Genomic DNA, 18,722 nt, shown 5'->3' with positions numbered 1-18,722 from the left:
AAAATGTACATTACAAAATTCAGAGCAATCATCTTTAATTGCAGACAAAGTTAAAATATAACTTTAGGCATGTCATTCTTTTTCTGATTATTTGTAAGGTTTTATAAGAATCTCAATTTTAGTATGATAATTGGCCTCTTCTGCTGGTGAACATTGATAGTTAAAATACTTTGCAATATTTTTAATGCTGTTTTTCAATTAATGACTTAGGGCCGGATGCAGTGGCCCATACCTGTAATTCCAGCAGATCCCATTGGTTTCAGCAATATGGAGGCTGCTGGATCCAGGAAGGAAAAGTTAGCGGGAAGGAAGACGTGCTAGTTGCTGGCCAAGAGGAAACAGATTCTTGATGGACACTTAATTCCTGAGTGATTATTTTTATCATTTTTATGAGAGGCAAGGCAGGAGGATCACTTGAACCCAGGAGTTTGAAACTAACCTGGGCAACATAGTGAGACCTTGTCTTTATTTAAAAAAAAAAAAATATATATATATACACACACACACACACACACCCCTATATATATATATATTTGCACACAAACATACACATATACACATTAATGACTTGGCATTTATAGTGCTTAATAAAATAGAGTTCTATTAATAGAATGTTTGGACTAGGGCCACATGATAAACTATTGCCCTCACTTAAGAGAATCAGGATATGGACTTTGGGTGTCCTGCTTGGCATTAGTTTGTGGCAGGCTTGGCAGATGCCCTATATTCACACTCAGAGTCTTTGAACATTTCCCTCTTTGACATCAGTCCAGGAAAGATAGCCGCCTCCCCCTACAACACTGGAAATCATTTTTGTTTCAAGCAAAAACAGTGCTAACCTTGAATGTGCCTTAGCACATTTTTCCCTTTTGCAGTAGGCTGTTTTGTGCATCTCTGTAAAGGAATACCCAAGACTGCAATTTATAAAGAAAATAGGTTTAATTGGCTGATGGGTTCTGCAGTCTTTACAGGAAGCTTAGTGCTGGCATCCGCTTGGCTTCTGGTGAGATCTCAGGGTGGAAGGTGAAGGGGAGCCAGCGTGTCACATGATGATGGAGCGAGGAGTGGGGAGGGGCTACACTCTTTTAAACAACCAGATCTCCTGTGAACTCAGAGCGAGAACTCACTCATCACAAGGGATGGAGCTATGCCATTCATGAGAGATCCACCAGCTTGATTCAATACCTCCCACGAGGCCCCACCTCTAACACTGAAGGTCAGATTTCCACATGAGATTTGGAGGGGACAAACCTCCAAACCATTTCATCTTTTAAAAGAAAAAAAAAGCAAATATTTGAACACTCATACATTCAACTAAATTAGATGGGGTTTCTTGGGTTTTTTTGTTTGTTGGTTTGTTTTTGGCTGTGAATAGTAGGAGAATCATGGGCTAATATCACATTCGTGAAAAAAGAGTCAGAGTAAAACTTTTATCTATCGGGTTGAATAACAGATTCCACGCACTTGTGGGTACACAGGGAACACCAGCTGTTTGGCCAAACAAGCTACGTTCAGTAAAGAGGGGAGTGTTCAGTAAAATGCAGAATTTGACTTCACTAAACATCAAATAACTGTTGAATTGTCAGGTTTTTACTTTTCAAATGGTTGTGTTGGTGTTTCATTCATATGTTGCTGAGAACTGCTGGATGGAAGTGATCTAGTTGCTGGGGCAGATGGCAGCAGGGAAGGATCTGCAGGTCTTTGGAGCATCCCTGGGATGCCTTAGCCTTGGTCAACGGAGCACTGCATTGCTGCTCCCATGCAGCAGTAATGGATGCGGCGGGTCAAGCCTTGCATGTGGTTACTGGCTGCTCCCCAGCATATTGGAGGATTATGGTGTCACGAGGCTCCAAGTCCGTTCTTAAATCTATTTCTAAATAGCTATGAGGTCTTGAACAAGTCCCTGTCTTTCTTTTGGCAACTCTAATTTGTAAAATGAGGGAGGGGGCCGAAGAAAATGACCTCAGAGGTCCTTTCTAATTCTAACAGTCTGTGACTCTGTATAGACTCTATATGTGACAGCCTGTACTCCACTGAATATCTTAATCACTGTTTAATGCTCAATTGTCTTACGGGGTCATATTAAAGTTAAATGGTTCCAAAGTACCCCGGTGAAGAATCAATCTCTTTATTATGTCATAAAGATGGGAGAGGCTGTAAGTTTCCTTTGACTTTTTCCCCATCTGCTCCTATGAGGCATGTTGGGTCAGCCAGGTGTTGGCCCTGCTTACAGTGAAGCTTGGACACCAGCTTGTGTGTGTTTACTTAAAACAACTGGTATGCAAAAGCATTTTGATAACTGGGTTATTTCAGCTGCATAATGGATAGGTTATATTTATTTTAAAAAGCTTTAGACAAGTAAAGAAATCAGATAAGCTTCTTGAAAATCATTTCGCATAGAGGTTTTTGTTTTATTGTTATTGCATTATGGCCTGGCTTTGGGCTTCTAGTGATGTTAGTGATGTGTTAAATATAAAAATTATAAATAAAGCAAACATATGAAGACTTCAGTTGCTTTATACTTAGCCTTCAGATTTGCTTATCAAATTACCCAACCTTTAAATGGAAATGTTATAGTCTCCACAGGTGAAATTATCATTTGTTCAAATTTTACAACCTTGGGAAATTTATGGGTAATGCAAAACATGTATGTTCTCAATTTAGATTTCATAGGGTGAGATCATATAATGGCATAAAACTAGGAGAAGGTATGGGTTTGCACTGTTTGAAACAATTTATTTTTAAAGGGATGCCATAAATATTTGGTTAACAACTGAACTACTCTGCATTTTCTTGGAAAATCTCTCAATCCCAGGAAGAGTTTCTCCTAGAAACGCAGTTTCCGTGTAGTGCTGATAGGCCGTCGTTCATGACCATTGTCCCATTAGCAAGTAAATTTGCCATCACCAGAACCACAGGCTGTAAACATTTTGCAATAGATTCAAGTTCAAGAGCCATTTAATTATCAGTTGCCTGAAATTGGAGAAAACACAAAAAAACTTAGGCTGATGTATCAGTTCAGCATCAGAGCTGATCCCATTGGGTATAAATCTGTCCATAAGACTGAGCCATTTAAACTACAGTCGTTAAGTGTATGGTAGATTTTGGTGAACCCTAATTTTCCCAGCCTTAAATCTGTTTTAGATGTTTGGAATTGTATCTTTACAATTTCCTTAAAGTGGAGCATGCCTGCATTTTTGGCTGAAGGCCAGATGAAAGTGTGGGTATATACTTTCCCCCTAAATATTTGCTTTCAGGTTCAATAATGTCTGCATTATGGGCACTGAGCATGTGCATAGTCCCATGCTGTGTTCAGTAGAGACATCAAGGGATTAAAAGACTGGCCTTGCAATTTAACATTACAGAAAAAAAAATGACGATATATGACCAGGCAGCTATATGGTACGTAGCTGATAGAGGCCATTGGATCTACAGGAAGAGAGAGATGTGAATTGTTCAGTGAAGATGCTATGGTTATTGTACCCATTTTACAGATGAGGAAATTGGAAATTAGAATACTTAATCAGCTTGCTCAGTGACACAGCTAGTAAGTGGCAGCGTGAGGACTCTTCACCACCAACCTGGATCACTGGCTTGCTGCTTAAATGTTGGTAATCTCATGGTCTCCGGCTGTTGTCTCTTTCTTTTCGCTCTCTGTCTGCCTACATCTTCCATCCACACAGCTTCTGGAACCATCTCTACCTGGTAACTTCCAGTTTTTGTATTTTTTAACCCCCCACCTCTTTAAAATTCCATAAGCCGAGAGTGAACTCCCCACTGGAAGCTCCATAGCCATGGTGACTCTGCATATCCAAATCCTAGTGTGTCCATGTGGCTTTAAATGTGTTCCTCAGTCTGCATTCCCTTTCTCAGGAGTCTACCAAAATTACAATTAAACAATAGTCACCTGGAGTCAGACTTGATTCCTTTTCTCTCTTGCTTCACGCCTTGCCTCCAGTGGCTTCTGAAGGTCATTTTTCAGTCTCTTTTGAATCCATGCGTTTTTCTCGCTTTCTCCCTTTTTCTGCTTTGGTTCAGGCCTCAAAATTCCCTACCTGGGCTAGTGCAAGAATTTCTGCCTCAGAGTTTCTCTAATATCAGTTCATCCTCTACCGTGTAATCAGGTAATCTTTATAAATAAAGATCCAGTTAATATTTACTTTCTTGCATCCAACCCCACATTGGTGTCCTACCGACAACACAGAGTCCCAGCTTCTTAGCATGTGGCTGATAGCCCATCACAGCCTGATATGGTTTGACTGTGTCCCCACCCAAATCTCAACTTGAATTGTATCTCTCAGAATTCCCATGTGTTGTGGGAAGGACCCCGGGGGAGGTAATTGAATCATGGGGGCCGGTCTTTCCTCTGCTGTTCTTTTGATAGTGAGTAAGTCTCACGAGATCTGATGGGATTATCAGGGGTTTCCACTTTTGCTTCTCCCTCATTTTTCTCTTGCTGCCGCCATGTAAGAAGTGCCTTTTGCTTCCCTCCATGATGCTGAGGCCTCCCCAGCCATGTGGAACTCTAAGTCGAATTAAACCTCTTTTCGTTCCCAGTTTCGGGTGTTTTTATCAGCAGCGTGAAAGCAAATGCCCTGACCTCAGCTACCTTTCTGGTTGAATTTCTATCTCTTTTTCCCAAATGAATGATAATCTGTAGACACAGCAAACTTCATCCAATCATGGCCAGGCTCTTTTATGCCTCTGCCTTTCTGCATGCCATTCCCTGCACCTGGAGTCTCCTTTTCTGTTCTTTCAAAAGGTCTCTCCAATATCAAAAGTCTCTATGAAGCCCCATCTCTGTGAAGCCCACAACACATCTGTGGGCACAGAGCGCATCTGTGGTAGCTGCTGTCTCAGGACCATGAGATTATTTATTTAGACATCTGACTCTCCCTCAACGCTCACTAGCTGAAGGTCCCAGAGCCTGGCATAAGTTGGGCATTTATTCAATGACAGAATGACCGAGATTTTGCATTTGGAAGTTGTGTTAATTTTCTGTCGTCCTTGTAACAAACTCCCACAGATGCAGAGGCTTAAATAATGCAAATTTATTATCTGACAATTTTGGAGGTCAGCAGCCTGAAATGAGTCTTCCCGGGTGTTTGGGTTTGAACTGTGTCTCCTCTTTCTTCTCCTGAGTCTCTGTTGCCTCATTTGTGAGGTGAGGATAGTACTACTCACCCATCTCCTGTCGGGTGTGTGTGTTTGGGGTATATATCAAATATGAAAAACATGTATATTGCATTTACCAGCTGGCCTACAGCTAGAATGAGCTTATTTGTTTCCCTGCTGAGATGTCCTCTTTCCAACTGACAGTGCAGTGGTTTTCAAAAGGTAGGATTTATCGGCACCTTCTGCAGCTATGCTGGCCAGTTTGGTAGCCACTAGCCACTCACAATGTGGCTAATCCAATTCAGATGTGCTGTATGCAATCAGTATAGACTGGATTTTGAAGGCCTTCGACACATTATCTCATTAATAGTGTTTTTATTGACCACATGCCGGAATGACCATATTTTTGCTATACTGGGTTAAATAAAATATATTAATAAAATTAATTTTACCTATTTCTTTTTACCTTTTAAAAATCTGGCTACTAAGTAATTCAAACTGACATGTATGGATCCCATTGTATTTCTGTCGAGCACTGTGGCTCTGCTGGAGACACACAGACTCCTGGTAGTTTCAGTTAAGTGCTTCATCTTAAACCATCCCAAAATGTAGTTGCCCAAAACAACAACCAAATTTTATTTCTCACAATTGGCAAAGGTGGTTGGATCTCAGCCAGAAAGTTTCCCGACTGCTCTCGTGTGGGTATCTCCTATGTTTGCAGTCAGATGGCCACCAGGGCTGTGGCTCGGGCTGGATGTCAGCCACCAGGGTGCTTCTCCTTGTGGCTTCACTCCATGTGGCATCTCAGTCCCCAGGGCCACTCTGGTGGCCTCTCTCCATTGAGGAACCCTGGACTTCTTGAACCCTAGACTTCAAAAGGGGTAGCGGTTGATGCAGCCCCGCATTATAAACACTTGGGCTTAGAAGTCACAGAATACCATTTCCTCCATATTCTATTGGTCAAAGCAGGTAGAGAACCAGCTCTGACCAAGAGGGTAGGGAGGCAAACCTTCACCTCTTGATGGGAGAGGCATCAGGCACTGACAAGGAAGGGCAGAATTATTTGGGGCCATCTTGGGGAGGCACTCATCTCGCCCACAGAGATAGCCATTCAGCTTGTCTAAGGTGAGACTTCTGGTCTTCATATTTCACAAGCATCCCCAGTGGCTACACCTGGAAGGATACTTCCCTAGGGGTTTTTTATAACATCTTGGAGAGTAAGACATTTTTTTGTGAGTCTTGCCTCTGGCAGTTAATACTGGAAGAAACTTATAATGACAGAAAAGGATGGTGATAAATCCATTGTTACCTCCACGATCACCATTGCTTTTGTTAAGCTCAGCAAGCATTACATGAAGCTGGAAACCAGGTTCCAGAGTGTTAAGGAGCAAGCTGTGTGTATCACAGGTTCTGCAGCATCCTGAAACCTTGGAGACAGTGAGGGGAGGAGGGTGTGTGTGTGTGTGTGTGTGTGTGGCCTGGCGCTCAGAAAACAGGTGCTGGAGCCAGCCTGTGTGGTTTGAATCCCACTTCTGTAGTCATGTGACCTAAGGGAACTGTCTTAACCTCTGTTTGCCCTCATTTCCTCACATACAAAATGGGGCACAGCAAATTTATATGGTTCTTATGAAGATTAAGTCAACACCTATAAAGCATTTAAAACAATGTCTAGAAGGCCATGCAGACACTCAGCATGGCTATTTTTATTTCTACAGAACCATCTGTGGCTTAGTTTTTATACCTCAGTAATCCTCTCTCTTTCTCTCTCTCTCTCTCTCTCTCAGAGAAGTGAAAAAGAGAACTGACAAAGATGACAGCAAATCCGTTACCAATCTCACCGGGACCAATTCCAAAAAGTCACCACAGATGAAGAATTGTTGCAATGGCTAAGTCCCAAACATCCTTGACCTGTGAAGTCTTCATTTCCAGAATACTGAATTTGTGTGACTTATTTGGCTGTTGACAGAGTGGCATATCCTACTGACACTGTCATATGGAGAGTTACAGTGCAGGAAACCCGAACCCTGCTCTCAGGTCCCTCTGGAACTTTGGCTCTTCTTTGTTTTGTCTCAGTGAGTGGTTTGGGCCCTCTGGTTAAATAGACTAGTCATGTCCTTACAGGTCTTAAAAGTTAACATGTAAATGTTTTCTAAAATGGTAAAAAAAAAAAAAAAAAAAAGAAAAGAAAAAGAAAAAATCACATGCTCACATCAAAGCTGTAGAGGGACCTCACATAATTAGATTCATGTGGTAGCTGAATTAGGTCCCACAAAGTCAGCATTTAAATATTTGATATTAAAGTTCTAGTAAAAAGGGGTTCTCATCCTAGGTTTGCTGTTAACTGGCCTTGTGATCTTGGACATGTCACAAGCCCATGTCGGATCTGTTTCTTCATCTGTAAAATGCACAGCTTGCCCTCAAAGGCCTTGCAGCCCTTGGCACCTCAGATTCTGTAGGAAGCAGTAGGAAGGAGAGTGTGGTGGCCCACAGCTAATAATAAGAACTGTGGTTATTCCTGCTTTTTTAATATTGGAGTATTGATTTTTCTCACTTCTGAAATAAGGACAGAATTTAATTGAGAAAAAAAATGGAAACATCTATTTTTTATGTATAAAGAAACATGCTTGAGACAAAAATAGTTGTATATAAAAGAGGATATTTCATAATCTCAGAATAGTTACAAAGCCCATTGTTTAAATTTGGTGTTAAAAATTGTAATGAAAACATGTAAAGCCACATACTGCTGAAAGCACAATGCCCAGGAAAGTTGTTACTCTTCACTTAAGGGAGTGGTTGCCAGGGGCTGAGAAAGGGAGGACAGGGTATGTGGTTTCTTTGAGGGATGATGAGAATGTTGTGGAATTCAAATAGGGGTAATAGTTGCATAACTGTTTGAATATACTAGGAACCACTGAATGGTATACTTTGAAAGGGTGAATTTTATGGTTGTGATTTATCTTACTAAAAAAAATACTAGTACTTAGAGTGATTTAACATGTTGCAAAATGAAAATATCCCTGCTGATTTCAAACCTTCCCATGGTTTAGAAGCGTAACCTGTAATGTAATCCAAGTCCCCTAACTCCCTAGTTGCTAACATTAACTTCCTTAAGTAATAATCAATGAAAGAAATACTATGTATGGTTTTGAAATAACGTCTTTAAAAGAGGAATTGCCATTAGGAAAGGTGAGTCAGGGTCCTTTGTTTAATGTGACTAGTCCCTCATCATCGCCAATGACCTGGTTGGGCCTACTCTCCTTCCAGAATCTGCATTGCTTCCCAGACCTCCCCACTGAGATGTCTCTAAGAGCCAAAGGAGTCAACAGCTGAGCCTAGGGTGGGGCTACAACACAGAATTCTAATTTACCTTGCTTCATCTAGGTCCAGGCCCCAAGTCGCTTCCTGAAGGAACTTAAAAAAATAGCTGTTATTTATTGTATTATATAAGCTAAAAACATTTATTTTTGTTGAATCAAAACAATTCCATGTAGCAATACTTTTTCTGTTCACGATGTTTGTGATAGAACCTTATATTCCGCAAGCGTCAGTTTTTTAAAAAACGGGAATTGACCAGATATGTTACAGGCAAAGATTATAAACAGCTACAACATCATTTAACTTTTGTAAACATACCTTCTCCCTATTGAAGACATCTGATATTTTTGCTGGAAAGTTGGATCTATCCTCAGCAACTCTGCCATGAATTCCTGTTTCCTGGTTCCAGAAAAAGAAAAGATTACATTTCTAATCAGAAAGAATGTCTTGCGTATGGGAAATTTTTCAAAATAAAGGGGGTATTATTTATGTGGCACGACGAAGCAAAAGTTTTACCATGGCTGTTTGTCTTAGTGGCATATTTTGATGAGATTGGTGAGATTGGATCTGATATAGATGCTGATATATGGGACACATGTTTAGGTTTTGGTGCAGTTGCACAAAACTGTGTTAGTTTATATGTTACTGTGTTGCCTTTATTTATTCTCTCCAAAGTGTCTCTTTTTATTTGTTTTACAATCTGTAAAAGAGTATACCTGTAATGCAGAAGTATTTTCATAGTCTTTGTCTCTGGATTGTCCCGTCAACGTACCTGACGTTGATGAGATTACACCAGTGCCTTTGATCATCAACCAATCGTCTTTAACTATTTGAGTCCTGATAAATATTTTGGTAACATCATCCAAATTAGAGACTTAGAGCTCTGGTTAGCAATCATGTTTCAAGAGAAGCTTCTTAATGTATGCTGCAGTGCTGGGAGATCCTGATTATTACCAGCGTTTTGATATCATGAAGGTGTTCTCAAATTTAAAGCACATTTTCAGTAAGAACAAAAATATTTAATGTTTTTATCTTAGACTTAATACATTTGCATATTACTGTTGAAGTTATTCACCTTGTCCCTGTTTTTCTTTAAGAGCTTTTAAAATCACAGTTACACTATAGTCCTTTATAAAATGTATCCTGATACATTGTAAAATATTTTTATTATGGAAAATAATGTTGGATAAGGAGATATTTTTCACTGTTAACTTTTAGCCCATGCATTTTCATAATTTATTTTTTTTGCTTGCTGCTTTATATGACATATGTGACATTTGATTATTTAATACTTCATGGGATTTGCATAAACCCAAGTTGCACAGCCCTCCTGCTGAAGATAAAATTGAGGTTAAAGATAAAGATTTATTTTCATATTGGTACAGTGATCGGCTTCAGAGTGATGATTTTTGTGAGCTTTTATTGGATGTGTGTGTAAGACATTTCATATGTATATATTAAGTAGGCCTCTGAGTATTGAATAATTGTTTTATGATTTTGATTTATATGGTTTACATTTTCATTGTGTGAGCCATATTTTGTTTATACTGTTTATTTCTCTTCAAACCATTAATAATTATAAAAATAAAGTGTAATTTTTATAGCAATGCAAATGTCTAAGGAACTACAAATGTTTTCTACATTGTAAATTCAATAAAGCTTGCTTCCTTTGGCCTTTTGACTGTTTCCTTCAACTTTACTGCAGATATCCCTGAAGTAATTTTAATTCTAGGATGTGTCTGCCTGAAACCATACCTCTAAAACACTTGCCTTTTCTGGCCATGGTGAGCCGAGTTTCGGGAGAGAAGAATACACGCCTGGTGTTCAGTGCTGTGGCACAGACAAGTCATCCTGGCCAACAGGGCAGCAGGTAGACCAGCCTGGGGCAGGACAGCCAGGAATAGTGAGGCTTTTGTAGAAGAATGTCAGTACTCTGGCCATCCTCATGTCCTCTGAGGAGTTAGACCTTTTCCCTGATTCTCACCCCTTTCTTTCTACCCCCACATTCCCATGCACCCCAGTAGGCTGAGGCTACCTGCCCTCACTCCTATAGTACCTTTTTAAAATTTGTCAACATCCTTGTTGCCCTTATACTTATTGCATAGACAGATGCCCCCTGCCCTTAGCCACTTTGTCTGCTACCACCTCCCTTCTGTTGTGTGCAGTGCTTGATACTTTAATCGTCCTAATTGTTGAATGGATGGTCAAAGAATTAACTAGTTAAATAAGGTAGGCTTTGCAAAGAGTGTCTGCCAACACCCCTACCACCACCAACACACACACATAGACACACATACATGATGATGATGGATAATATAAGTAAGAGGCAGTATAATGTCCATGGTTATGAGCTCTGAGGCCAGCCTGCCTGGTTTGAACCCGGCCTCACATGTAGTAGGGTAACTGTGAGCAAGGGACTTAACCTCTATGTATCCCAGCTTCTTTATTTGTAAAATAAGAATGATAACAGTACCTTTCTTGTGGAGTTGTTCTGAGAACTAAATGAGTTAATGTATGTAAAGGTCTTGAATCATGCCTGACACTGTGATTGCCCTCAATTAAAAAAAACAAATCACTTTGCAGCACCGTTGGCTGCATTGGTCTTGTTCAAGACCCTGGATACTGCCACCAATGAATAACAGACCTCCAGGATTATGCCAAGTCACACTGGGGATAGAACATGTTAGAGGATTCTCTTTGACATAAGTTCATTGACTACCTTCCACGTACGTTCTTGGTGTTTCAATGGACACAAAGTTGGGGTATCATATAGGATAGGTTATTGTAAAGGGTGGATTAACAGAGGAGGAAACAATTGAGGAGAGAGAAGGGTCTGAAAGTTAGAATGGAAAAGTGTGAATGGAATCGTGATTAGGGTAGGATCTCCATTTACTAATGGCTGATAGGATCAAGTAGTGGAAGGGACGAGGAAAATATTGGAGCCTGACTGGGATTTTGAATCTAAATGATAACAAAAGTGGTAGTGGGATAATGGAATTCTCTAACTCAATGGAAACTGAACTTAATAGCTTGTTGAAAAAGAAAGAAAGATTGCCCATAGATATATCCCCAAATCCACATAATGGGAATGAATCCCCAGGAAAGCATATCATTTTGCAAGATTTAAAATAAAAAACAACTTTTCTTTTCAGATATCAGCATGGAAATATATTTCCGAGGATGGTTCCAAGATGGCCAAATAGGAACAGCTCCAGGCTACAGCTCCCAGCATGAGCGACACAGAAGACAGGTGATTTCTGCATTTCCAACTGAGGTACTGGGGCATGTTGGACAGTGGGTGCAGGACAGTGGGTACAGCCCACCCAGTGAGAGCCGAAGCAGGGCGAGGCAATCAGGAAAAGCAAGGGGTAAGGGAATTCCCTTTCCTAGCCAGGGAAATCGTGACACACAGCACCTGGAAAACAGGGTCACTCCCACCCTAACACTGCGCTTTTCCAAGGGTCTTAGCAAACGGCACACCAGATTATATCCCATGCCTGACTCAGATGGTCCCACGTCCACGGGGCCTCCCTCATTGCTAGCACAGCAGTCTAAGATCTAACTTCAAGGTGGCAGCAAGGCTGGGGGAGTGGCGCCTGCCATTGCTGAGGCTTGAGTAGGTAAACAAAGTGTCCAGGAAGGTCAAACTGGGTGGAGCCCACCACAACTTAAAGAGTCCTGCCTGCCTCTGTAGACTCCACATCTAGGGACAGGACATAGCCAAACAAAAGGCAGCAGAAACCTCTGCAGATTTAAATGTCCCTGTCTGACAGCTTTGAAGACAGTAGTGGTTCTCCCAGCATGGAGTTTGAGATCTGAGAATGGACAGACTGCCTCCTCAAGTGGGTCCCTGACCCCCGAGTAGCCTAACCCGGAGGCATCCCCAGTAGGGGCAGACTGACACCTCACATGGCTGGGTACCCCTCTGAGAGGAAGCTTCCAGAGGAACGATCAGGCAGCAACAATTGCTGTTGAGCAACATTCGCTGTTGGTAAAAGGTAAAAGCAAAACATCCACAGATTAGCAAACTGTACATAAGATTGAGAGTCATTTGGTAAAGAATCAGATTTATTGAATGCTTTCTAGGGTGACATAGCATATCATTTCTCTCCTCCCTAAAATCCCATTAATAATAGAGTCAAAGGGAGTTTTAAATCTATCCACAAGAACAGAAGACAAAACCATCAAAATTGTGAAGCTGGAAAGCAGATGGATAACTGAATATTGAGATAATTGAGTTCTGAGTTAACAGACCCAAGAAAGCTGAATCCTAGGTCAGTCCTGGGAGAGAGTTGTGAACAATTCAGATATATATCCTGGATTTCTCAGAAGGCTCAGAAAGTGATAGAATTAGGTACCTCAAATGGTGCTGTGAGGCAAAGTGGTGTGAATGCAGTTTGAGAAGCAACTCTGTCCTTACAGATTATTCTCTCATGCTACACCGTTATTACCCTGTGTAAAGTCTGGTGATGTGTTTTCTTGAGTGAGAAAAACAGAGGGCTTCTAGAGTTATGGATGCCACTGGATGCAGTCGAATGTGTTGGTGCTGTTCAAAATTTGGTGGAATTGATGACATCATCTATTCTGAGTGCCAAATGCTAAATGCTAATACTCCCCACTCAGCTTTCAGAACACTGATCCTTTATCCTCCAGAGATTGAGAGACTTTTCTCCGAAGTGCTGCCCTAACAAGACGAAAGCCCTAAAGATACATCGGGTATGTTTACAACAAATGGCTCCCCTGATCACCCTACAGTAAAGTTCAAAGTTGACAAGTTCTTCCCTACATTCAGAACTTTAAATCAGGTTATTAGCTCCCCTGAGCAATCCAAGGATCACTGGATATTTGTGGAAAGCCTCTTAACATGGAAAATGCAGACCAAAACAAACAAACAAAACAGAAAAATATCAGCACAGGGAAACAGAACATATGCAGAGAGGAAAAAAAAAAATCTATCAATGTATTCAGAGAGATAGATGTAACTATTGCAGCCATGAAACAAGAACAAGGTATTATCAATAAGGACATTCATAGAGCAAAAATAAGCTTTTAGAAATTAAAAACATGATAGAAGTTACTAACAACAACAACTAAATAAACTTTGGAAGATAAATTTGGGGCACCTTGCAGAAAGAAGAGCGCAAAGAGAAGACAGGAGAGGAAGGATGTCCGATGTCCAAAAACAACTGTTCCAGAAGGATACAATGGAGAAAATAGGATGGCCTAATCATAAATTATTCAAGACAAAATATCCAGAACTAAAGAGTGTGAGTTGCTACATTGAAACAGCCTACCTAGAACACAGGAGAATGGACGGAAATAGAGTATACTGTCATTAGAGCCCTATGTCTGGAGAAAAATACTCTCCAAGTTTCCAGAAAAAAAGGAAAACAAATTAGGAAACAGGAATTAGAATGGTTGTATAGATCTCAACAGAAACACAGAAAGAAAGAAGACAGTGAAGCAATGCCTTCCAATTTCTGAAGGAAAATTGTTTCCAACTTGTAATTCTACACCCAGCCAAAATACTAATAAAATGTGAATAATAATGACATTTTCAAGATATTTAAAGTCTCAAAAAACCTGATCTCTCCTACGCTATATGAGAGGACTTCAAAAAGTTTGTGGAGGCCAGGCGCAGTGACTCACACCTGTAATCCTGGCACTTTGGGAGACCAAGGCGGGTGGATCACCTGAGGTCAGGAGTTTGAGACCAGCTTGGCCAATATGGTGAAACCCCGTCTGTACTAAAAATACAAAAATTAGCCAGGCATGGTAGCAGGTGCCTGTAACCCCAGCTCCTTGGGAGGCTGAGACAGGAGAATCGCTTGAACCCGGGAGGCAGAGGTTCAGTGAGCCGAGATCGCGCCACTGCTCTCCAGCCTGGGCAACAAAGAGTGAAACTCCATCTCAAAAAAAAAAAAAAAAAAAAAGTGTGGAAAAACAGAATTGAAAGATAAAAATTAAAAATATAAACTTTAGTTTTCAACATAAGCTCCATCAAGTTCAAGACTTTGGTAAGCAATGATACCAGCCATTAGGCATCCCTAAAGAACCGAGGGTCCTGGGAATTTAAGTATGTCAATGCAGTCTTTTTTACGTGATACTGCATTCTGGTTTTAGCTGTCCCAAGAGAAAGTGTTTGGCCACGGAGAGAAAGAAAGAGAAAAGAGAACTGGAAGGGAAGGAAGGAAGAGGGAAAGGAGGGAAGGAGGGAAGGGAGGAGGAAAAGAAGGGAAAGAAAAGAAAGGAATAAAAGAATCACAAAGTGGCACACTCTTCCTGCCTATGTTGCTGCTGGATGTCCAGTGCTCAGCTCACACTCATCTTCCCAGGTTGCCCATCTCTGGTGAGTCCTGTTTCCAAAAACGAACCCATCGATTTTCAACTGATACACCCAGAGGGTCTCTTACAAAATCTTAGGAAGCTAAAATTAAGCTTATTCTCAGGAAATAAAGGAAAAAATGAGGAAAAGAGTGAAGGTAGGAAAGAAGAAAGGAAGAGAGGGAGGGAAGAGGAAGACTAATGTTCTATGGAAAGCAATTTGTAAACTTTCTCAGCAGGGCGTGGTGGCTCACACCTGTAATCCTAGCACTTTGGGAGGCAGAGGTGGGTGGATGGCCTGAGGTCAGGAGTTCCAGACCAGCCTGGCCAACATGGTGAAACCTTGTCTCTACTAAAAATACAAAAAAATTAGCCAGGCGTGGTGGTGGATGCCTGTAATCACAGCTACTTGGGAGGTTGAGGCAGGAAAATCACTTGAATCTTGCAGTGAGCAGAACCTTGCAGTGAGTCGAGATTGAGCCATTGCATTCCAGACTGGGTGACAGAGTGAGACTCTGTCTCAAAAACAAAAAAGAAAAGAAAACTTTCTCTAACATATATTTGCATTTTATTAAAACACTTTTATGTCACTTGCCTGTGTTTTTAATAACTACAAGCAAATGAGTCTTCATCATATTTTAAATGTATTGGTTAATAAGAAATTAAATGACTCAGATGATCAGACCCTGTGGTAGACATTTGCCACTTCTTTTTTTTTTTTTCCTGGCATCTGGACACCCTTTTCTTTAAGGGGAGTCTCTCTGTGAATATTAGTGGGAAGCAGAACTCTACATATCACTAGAGAAGCTGAAAGGAAAGAACACTGCCTCTGCCTGTCTCCTGAACCTGGGGTTTAAGTGTGTAACCTAGACTTAGCACAGACCATGCCTGCGCCCAGCACCCAGCTCTAAAGGAACAATGCAGACTTGAAGGGCAGGTATTGAGTCACTCACATCATGGTGCTGTAGTGGCAGGCCAGCACGAGGAACATCCTGATTGGACTCTAGACTCTCTGGGACGTGGCGTTAGCTATACCCCCTGGGATTCCGAAGCTTATTGTTTGTAATCCGCACGGGGTTCTGTCAAGGCTTCCTGTCAATTCTGTAAGTTACCCATTGGCCTTTGGATGAGATCATTTTGCTAAGGTTCAAAAATAAAACACAATATAGACCGGGCTTGGTGGCTCATGCCTGTAATCTCAGCACTTTGGGAGGCCAAGGTGGGCGGATCACCTGAGGTTAGGAGTTTGAGACCAGCCTGGCCAACATGATGAAACCTCGTCTCTACTAAAAATACAAAAATTGGCCAGGCGTGGTGGTGGACACCTGCAATTCCAGCTGCTCAGGAGGCTGAGGCAGGAGAATCTCTTGAACCAGGGAGGTGGAGGTTGCAGTGAGCCCAGATCATACCATGACACTCCAGCCTGGGCAACAGAGTGAGAATCCGGCTCCAAAATATATATAGTGTGTGTGTGTGTGTATATATATATATAGTGTGTATTTATATATACAATTCATCCATGAATCAATCAAAAAGCCAAAAAATTAGTCTGTTATATAGGTCTTATTTTTCTACTTGATCTGTATTACTTTCCTATTGTTCTCTAATGAGTCCTCACAAAGTTTATGACTTAAAACAAAGCAAGTTCGTAAGGGCAGCAATACAGAAATGAGTCTTATGAGCTAAAATCAAGGTGTCAGCAGAATGGCCTTCCTTCTAGAGGCTCTAAGGAAGAGTCCCTTCCTTGTCTTTTCCAGCTGCTAAGAGGCCACCTGAAATCCTTGGCTTATGGCCCCTTCCAGCCATGGTGTCATTCCAGTTTCAGCTTCTGTCTTCACATCTCCTCAGACCTTGACACTCCTGCCTCCTTCTTTCCTTTACAAGGACCCTTGTGACTGGATTGAGATTACCTGAATAATCCAAGAGAGTCTTTCCATCTCAAGATCCTAAATTACATCTGCAACATTCCTTTTCACAGTAAGGTAACATATTCACAGTTTCTGTGGATTCGTACTTTGGGGATCCATGATTCTGTTTTTTGCAATATCTGCAATAATTATATATGATTATCTTTTTATTGTCACAATTTTCATGTTACTAGGTGACATACATTTTTTAAAGGAAGAAAGTTTTATTCTTTAATATTTTTCTTTTTAACCTTCTAATGAGGTGTGTTGGTGATTTTTAAAAATTCCTAAGTATCCTTTGAGAGCAGTAAGCGAGCAACTTGCCATTTCAAACATTAAATTTCTGTAAATGACCACAACTTGACTTGGCCAACTAAACACTTATACAGCACTGATTAGGAAGAGAAGTCTTTGAACTGCTGGAGAGAAAATTTTAAAAAGGAAGGTATACTTCTTATTCTTGAAGAACATATTGGTTAGTTCACAAGATCATAGAAAAGGCTATCTTCTCATCAACTGGAGAAAATAGAAGCAGTAGTAAATTCCAGCTGTTTAGCAGCAGGAGAATGTGGGTTCCCACAGGATTTCCCCACCAGCCACTGGTTTGTCTGCTCCATACTTCTTAATGTTTTAGAAGCTGTTCAAATGGCTATAAACATATATGGCCTTTTGAGAAGTTTATAACTCCTGAGATTTTAGACTCAGTGAAATGTCAATGGGAGTACTGATCAAGCACACAGGGGAATTACTAACATACATGGAGGCATATACAACTGACCGTGTGCTGATGGTCTATCATAAAGGATGCTAGAAATCCACCCACAGAGTATCAATCAGACTTGTGCTTAGCTCATATTCTGGAAGGCACAGATATCTATTTCTTACTGTAGACAGGAAAGCTAGTATTTCCCAAGTGTTTACTGTGTCCTACAAGCTTTTGACGTGTTTTCTCATGTTATGCTTGCAATAACTCCTGTTTTAACAGATAAGGAAACAGGCTTAGCCAAGTCAAGTGGCTTAGCAAAGTTAATTCAGGGCCAACATGACAGAGCTGGGACTCAAACCTAGGTCTGGTAGAATCTTTGCACTACAGTACCCTGTCTTAGCCAATGCATGTCTTAAAGATCACCCAGCCATGGAAAAAGGATGAGATCATGTCCTTTGCAGGGCCATGGATGATGCTGGAAGCCATCATCCTCAGCAAACTAACACAAGCAAGAACAGAAAACCAAACACTACATGCTCTCAGTCATAAGTGGGAGCTGAACAATGAGACCACATGGACACAGGGAGGGGAACAACACACGACCAGGCCTGTCAGGAGGTGGTGGAGTTGGGGGGAGAGCATTAAGATAAAGAGCTAATGCACGCAGTGCTTAATACCTAGGTGTTGGGTTGATAGTTGCAGCAAACCACCATGGCACACATTTACCTATGTAACAAACTTGCATATCCTGCACAGTATCCTAGAACTTAAAATAAAATTAAATTTAAAAAATAAATAAATAAAAATAAAAGTTAAACAAAAAATAGATCACTCAGACTTTTAAGTCTTAATACTCTTGGAGAAGAAAATATCTCATGACTTGATGATTATAATGTGTGTTTTTTAAAAAAAAAAAAACCCAGGAAACAACTTCCCTTTCTGCTGTCTGAACTCATCGGGTTGAAGTGCTTGGAAGGAGGGGATGGCAATGTAAGGTGGCTAATGTTCTGTTTCAAATTCAAGGCAACCATCTCAATGGTCTTTTCCTTGGGGTGGATCAGGACTCTTGCAGTTCTTGTTTTAGTAAGACTATAGTTTCTATAGGGTCTTTTTTTCCCATTAGTCTTGGCTATTGGAAATTCTGCATTTCTCCTAAGAACTAATTCTTGATTTGCCAATTCAATGGGCAGTGGTGGGAGCAGAGTCGGGGAGAAACTTTCTCATCTCCATAGATTCAGTCCATGAGCAGACTCTCTGGATAGAGTTATCAAGCACTAGTGCTGAGAATGAGTTCGGAGATTATCCACACACTTGTTTTAATTGGTGAAGTAGCTGGTAATCAGGGGTAGCCTGTG

At 40.9% G+C, this 18,722-nt stretch overlaps 1 protein-coding gene across 1 annotated transcript in view; it reads left to right on the top strand.

The window, feature by feature from the left end:
* RASEF (RAS and EF-hand domain containing) overlaps positions 1 to 10,104 on the top strand; it is a 78,572-nt gene extending 68,468 nt beyond the window's left edge. The window contains exon 17 of the mRNA XM_001104352.5: positions 6,900 to 10,104. Coding sequence (XP_001104352.4) covers positions 6,900 to 7,005 — 106 coding nt within the window. The 3' untranslated portion in view covers positions 7,006 to 10,104. The remainder of the gene's footprint in view (positions 1 to 6,899) is intronic.
* Positions 10,105 to 18,722: the final 8,618 nt, after the last annotated feature.

Source organism: Macaca mulatta, chromosome 15 (assembly GCF_049350105.2).
Source record: "Macaca mulatta isolate MMU2019108-1 chromosome 15, T2T-MMU8v2.0, whole genome shotgun sequence".
In the NCBI taxonomy this organism is placed as follows: Eukaryota; Metazoa; Chordata; class Mammalia; order Primates; family Cercopithecidae; genus Macaca; species Macaca mulatta.
The sequence above is the reverse complement of the archived record's forward strand: the minus strand, read 5'-3'. Positions and strand labels throughout refer to the sequence as shown.